Source organism: Pygoscelis adeliae, unplaced genomic scaffold, assembly GCF_000699105.1.
Source record: "Pygoscelis adeliae isolate BGI_AS28 unplaced genomic scaffold, ASM69910v1 Scaffold100, whole genome shotgun sequence".
NCBI lineage: Eukaryota > Metazoa > Chordata > Aves > Sphenisciformes > Spheniscidae > Pygoscelis > Pygoscelis adeliae.
Window position 1 is genome coordinate 971,317 of NW_008824034.1, and position 5,955 is coordinate 977,271.

At 34.9% G+C, this 5,955-nt stretch overlaps 1 protein-coding gene across 7 annotated transcripts in view; it reads right to left on the bottom strand.

Moving 5' to 3' along the window:
- Window positions 1-2,168: 2,168 nt before the first annotated feature.
- The window catches only part of XIAP (X-linked inhibitor of apoptosis), an 18,577-nt gene continuing 14,790 nt past the window's right edge, over window positions 2,169-5,955 (bottom strand). For 6 of the 7 annotated variants that reach the window (XM_009330764.1, XM_009330772.1, XM_009330780.1 and 3 more), the window contains exons 6-7: window positions 5,352-5,576; window positions 2,169-3,926 (exon numbers count right to left, since the gene is read on the bottom strand). In XM_009330764.1, the coding sequence (XP_009329039.1) occupies window positions 3,733-3,926; window positions 5,352-5,576 (419 nt within the window). In that variant the 3' untranslated portion in view covers window positions 2,169-3,732. The remainder of the gene's footprint in view (window positions 3,927-5,351; window positions 5,577-5,955) is intronic. The other variant, XM_009330807.1, reaches the window with a different exon arrangement.

Genomic DNA, 5,955 nt, shown 5'->3' on the forward strand with positions numbered 1-5,955 from the left:
AGCAGAGGGTGAAGAAGAACACCGCATAACAACTCTCTGTTCGCACACTTACCGCCGCAGAAAAACACTGCAAAAGCCAGGAAAATCTCCAACTCCTCCTTCGCCCTATGAAGGGCCGACCTTCCCTTCAGGTAGGCCTTACACATCGTACGCTGGAACTTGCACGCCTCCACAGGCGGAACAGATTCTCTTCTGAGTAGTTACTAAATACTGTGGCAGCAAATGTCACCACTCCTTGTAACATTTAATCCTAGTGTATAGCACTTCAGCTTGAAGTTTCACATGAACACCGTAATCAGGTGTCTGCATTGACCTCCCACCCAGTTACAATTCAATTCTAACCGCCCATTGTATTTAAATTTGTGTTAATTTCAATAAAAACAAGCATAGAAGCTAACTTCAAAAACTCATGTTTTAGGTTAACAATGCTTTGAAAACTTTGACCAACTATTTGTCCTGTAGCTTCAGGCTGCACATAGAGCTAACAAAAATAAACACTGAGGCATTGCAGTCAAAACTAACCAGGCAATATTAAAAAAAGTGTTTAAATACTCTAACTTAAAAAACCCAAAAAGCGGAACAATAATAATTGAAAATCTTTTTATTGTGCTATGAGCTTTGGATCTAGCCCCAAAAATTAAAAAAAGTACAGACAGCTAAGTATCTGTAGAGATTCAAGCTGCAGCAACCAGTAGAGTAAGTCAGTACTGTTTCAAGCCTCATGTTTCAAGGCTGTGAGAAAAAGCTAAATGCATAACAAAAAAGTGGGATCTATGGGTTTTCCTTATTTTAGCCTTCTGTTCCTAAATTAGGCATGCAATTTCCATATTTTCTAAGCAAAACAGTTCCAGAACACATTATTAAAACCCCTTGTAAGTCTCCCACGTATCTAGACCAGCAAATAGTTCTGCCGTTGCAAGTAAAATGGAAGTAAGAAAGATGTTACATAGAAGCTACTAGAAGAAAGTTAGTGAATACTGATGCTTGAAGGTATTCCATAGCTCTTCATTCCAGGTAACTCTTTTATAAAAATCAACTCCCAAGGCATCTTTGTCCTGCTACTAACCTCCTTTTCAAAGCACCTGTGTTTCCACTCCCTTTATTTGCATCCTTCATTTCTATCTCTTTAAACACTCAGCCCAGTACCAGTGTCTGTGGAATTTCTTCTCTGTTTCTTCAAGATACTAAAAATCAGAGTGATTTGAAAAAACATCTTCCTAATTCAAGCTGTCAAAATTTGATGACTATGCTAATTATTTTTTCACATTTAGTCTGAATAGAACTGATTATAGTTTTTTAAAAAACTAAACCTACAGAGCAGTTATTTTGCCATCTCCCTAACAGGCTTTTAACCCTTTAATGTTTCTGATTAAAATTTGAAATGCTATTATACCTATATATTTTATAACATTTATCAAAAAGTTACAATAAGGGATACAGTATACCTTTTAAAAGTTAACAAGCTTTAACATGAAGCATTTATGCTATTTGCTTGCGTATTATTTGGACAATGCGTTTGCGCTCCATTTCAGTTTAGAAGGTACTATTTGTGACCCACTTCCAGGCTTTTCTCAGACAGTTTACATGCAATGCTTACATCCAAAATCACCTCCTTGCTAGGATTTAGTTTTGTAACAAACAGTTCTAAGTAAAATTTGGTCAATCTCTTTCCCAGACAGGGCTTTGTCGAGCCACATGCCAAGTTCTTGCAGCCCGTAAGTTGGATCCAGCTCATCCAGATAGTCTCTCTCACATGACTTAGGTCATGGTTAGGTAACAAACCATCTGCTTAAGCAAGTCAGCCTAACATGGTTCGCAACACTAACAAGCTATTTCAGGCAAGATACACCAGCTCATAGGCAACCCCCCCTTTAATTTCCCTTGAAAAGTACAGAAAACCCTCCCTGTAACTAAAAATGGGAGCCAGAAACAAGCCTGTCAGAATTGCCAGTCTGTCTCTGTCCTGAAAAATCCCCAAATGCATGAATTATCTGAAACACTAAACTCTTCACAAAGGCACAAAAAGGCAAAATAAAACCTTTTCATGCTGAATTCTTTATGAATTTCTAGTCATCATATATTCCTAAGAACGAAATTCTAATTTATTACCACAAAAAGCAAAATTATCATATTCTAATTTTATAATTAACAAACTTTAATTTGTACAAACAAACAATAGATTTTATTTCCTCTCCAATTAAAATATATTTGTAATCCTCAGTAACACTCAGGTTAAATTAGTAACAGTTGAGTTACAAAACAAAACAAAAAAGCAACAAAAACCAACCTTCTGTTATGATTTCCCCCCCCCCCGCATATGAGAATCAAATATGCTGATCAAGGAACAATTGGGTTGCACTTCATTTTAAATATTTGTGACATTACACCAGCATATAATCACAGCACATTTAAAAAAATAGAAGAATAGACATTAAATTTTTGTGTATTGGATTTAAAACTTTTGTCACGTGAAAAACTATATTCTGTATATTCTAAATATATTAGTGTGTAGGACTCAAAGATAAAAATATATACACGGAACATATTAGTAGCTCCACAAAATAAGGAAGTCACATAATTAAGTAGAGTGACTGTAAACCAGCTGTACTTAAATGCAAAGCTATGATACTTTTTTAACTGGAGAATTGAGGATCAGTCCAGTAAGAAATAGTTTGTTAAGTATTTTAAGGTGCCTCTCACTAGAATAGTTCTTTTTCATTTAAATGCTGCAAACTGACACAAATAAAATTGAAAGATTTCTAACATTAATGGTGAATTATAAAAAAAGAAAGCATTTTCATGGAGATGGAGTTCAATCTTCTCATGAAAAAATAGACAAACAAACAGAAGCACTGCAAAGTATTAGCAGATAAATGAGTTAGGATCATGCTAAATGTTAAAAAAACCCAATCAAACAATGAACAACTTTTTGTGTAGGGGGGCAATTTTAAAATGAGACCGCTCCTTTCATGACTGGCACAAGGTACGTAAAATCTCCTTCATTTCTGTTCTCTTAAGGAATGAGATTAATATACATCTTACATACAGAGGGATTTTTGTGAAAAACGGATGGCTAAAACCAGTTTACTGAAGCCAATTTATACACCTAAACCAGAAAAAAAATAAATGGGGAGACAGGAATTGTATATCAAAACAGACAAACTTACAAAGTAGCAGCAGCAAACATAAGGTGAAATCTTTCAGCAGCAGGTTCACGCGTTTTCTCTGAATTAGGTCACAACCAAAGTTACAGAAATAAGATAACATTTTCAATCTTACATAATGTTTTTGAGAAGCTAAAATCTCAGCTATAATATACAAGTATATAGTAATTCTTTAAATTCTCTTACTTATTTACAAATTTTATATAGGGCCAGACTCTTTATACAACTGTATTTGCATAAACTTCAGTCGTACAGAGTCCTACCGAAGTGAAGCAAAGGAATGATCACATAAATAAAGCTTTGCATTACTTAGGCTTTCCCAAATCAGGTGTATGAATTGAGTTACAGAATATATATATTTGCCTTTCAATATGGGTTTTTACATACAAAAAATTCACTTTAGGAAAATAATTTTTAGCATGTTAAAATTTAAGTAGTTTGATAGCAGAAAAATCTAAACACTGCCATATGATTACATCCTGGAATTAACTCAGTTTTTTACATTACATTACACATATTTACAGCAATAAAGCAGGAAACGTTTGCATCCACAGTGGTGTGTATTTCACTAATACATAAAAATTTCCTGTCTTTTCATAATATTTGTACGACACAGAGGGCATTCATTAAGTGCTTCAGCACATTCCTTACAGGCAACTAGGTGACCACAGGGAATGAGGACGACTGATATGTCTTTAGCCATACAGATTTTACAAAGCTTTTCTTCCTGCAAGCGTCTTAGCTTCTCTTCAGTACTGAGATCTAAGGAAATTAAACACATAAAAAGGAGTTAACATACTTAGTAACATTGAATCTCTCTCTTTTTTTTTCTTTACACACAAGGACAAGATTTTCTTCATATGATTTAAAGGTCACACCTTTAAAAAGGAAAAAAAACCACACGAGACAGGAAACCAAGCTGCAGCATGGAATCCTCTCCCCCCCGCCCATCTCATTACATCCCCCAGGCCAATGCAAGCACGGAATTTAGCTATCTATATTTGCAAGAGCTTGAAATATCTATAGAATTTAGGATATGCATATTTCAATCAGGAACTATTCTTTTCACAGACTTCCCATTGACAACTTTCCCAAAACTTGTACAGAAGGTGAAAGAAAGGCTCGTTGATACTGGTTAAGTAATTTGGATTTTATTTTTTTTTCCAGAGAGTTTCCCCAATGAAAAGAACGGGGATGTGATTTCCTTCCCTGCCCCCGTTTTCAAAATGCCCATACTTCAAAAGCTTTAAAATTTGTAGTACAGAAAGAATCAATTTTGCATTGTACATTAGCTCTTTATTATTCCAGTATGCCCCATTTGAAAATGCAAACTTCAAAAGCCTTCCCCTGCCGCTTGGGGAAAGCTCTGCACAGCTAACCACAAAAATAATGTCCATCTTCATTGCAAGTTCTCTTTCCCCCATAATGTCCATTAAAAATCTTATTAAAAAGAGTGGGCTGGTAAGATCTCTGCCTATCATGCCAACCAGGTGGTTTTTTCCCTCCCTATGAATTCACCCATATGCTTGTCTTAAATGACAAGTCTCCTGAGTTAGAGACCTTGGGTTTGGTCTGTTTGCAGAGTGTACCACAATGGCTTTCTGAGCATAACTTGCATGTCCCAGCATAGCTGGAACACAAATAATTGAAAAGAAACACCATCTAGAAGTACATTTTTTCTTACTGGCCAAGAAGGAAAATGCTTCTATCCCATGCAAAATTTTATACTGAAAAATAAATAATCCCCTACTAAGATTTTTTAATTTTGAGTATACTGAATATTTGACAGTGTTGCTGCGTCTATTTCATTTTGCCACCAGAGTCCCCACATCTATAGTTATTCTTGCTTTTTTTTTTCTTTCAAATGTCATTGTCACAATAATTTTGGCTTTTTAGTTAGCATGTATAACCTTTCCCAGAAGCATGCTAGACTATTATTTCAATATTATACACTTCTGAGATATTAATACTACTTATTTTACAGATGACATTTATAAATGCTGCTACGCCTGAATATTTTAACACCCTCTTCGTTCAGCTTTTTTTTAATGTCCAAAAATAAATCTCTTGAATTTTAAGTTATGATACTGTAACTTCACCTTAAGTAAGACTTGGTTCAGAAGGCAGCATAAACAGATAACAATAAGATCTATTTCATAGACTAAAGAGCCGATACGAAATACACACAGAGGTTTTGCAATTGAATAAGATCATCTTGCTCAACTGGGATTTCATTTGGTTCTTCTTCCCTTGTATTTTCTTTTTGAGCACTTAAGTCTGCTACCAGATCCCCAACAGATGTGTGACTTTCTCCAGACATCTGCAATTTCTTTTCCATGGTGTTCCTAATCTCAGACAAACTGAAACCCATGTCTATGGCACTTTGTACCAAAGGATTCTGTAAGAGATCATCTAAAACAAGAAATTAAAAAACAAAAAAACCAATTTAACAAGGATGAATCTTATTATCGGATAGTATCTCTAAGACATCTTGCCAATATCTAGCCAAAGGAACTGTATTTCCGATTTAAGAATTTTGCTAGTTGTAAAAACTTATTTCCAGTTCTTCTACTACATGTAAATGACTAATTTCTTCTTTACTTAAAATTGTTAAAAGAGCAACATTTTTTAACCTAATTTTCACTCGCATAAATGAGCAGTGTGTGAGAGATTTCTAAAATAGGTTTTGTGTAACCACTCTTATCAGCAACAGCTATCATTCCCTGGGAGGAAGCTGCTTGATGTCTTCCTACTACCCCTTTAACTCTCTTGTCTTTTTATTGCTTGGTAT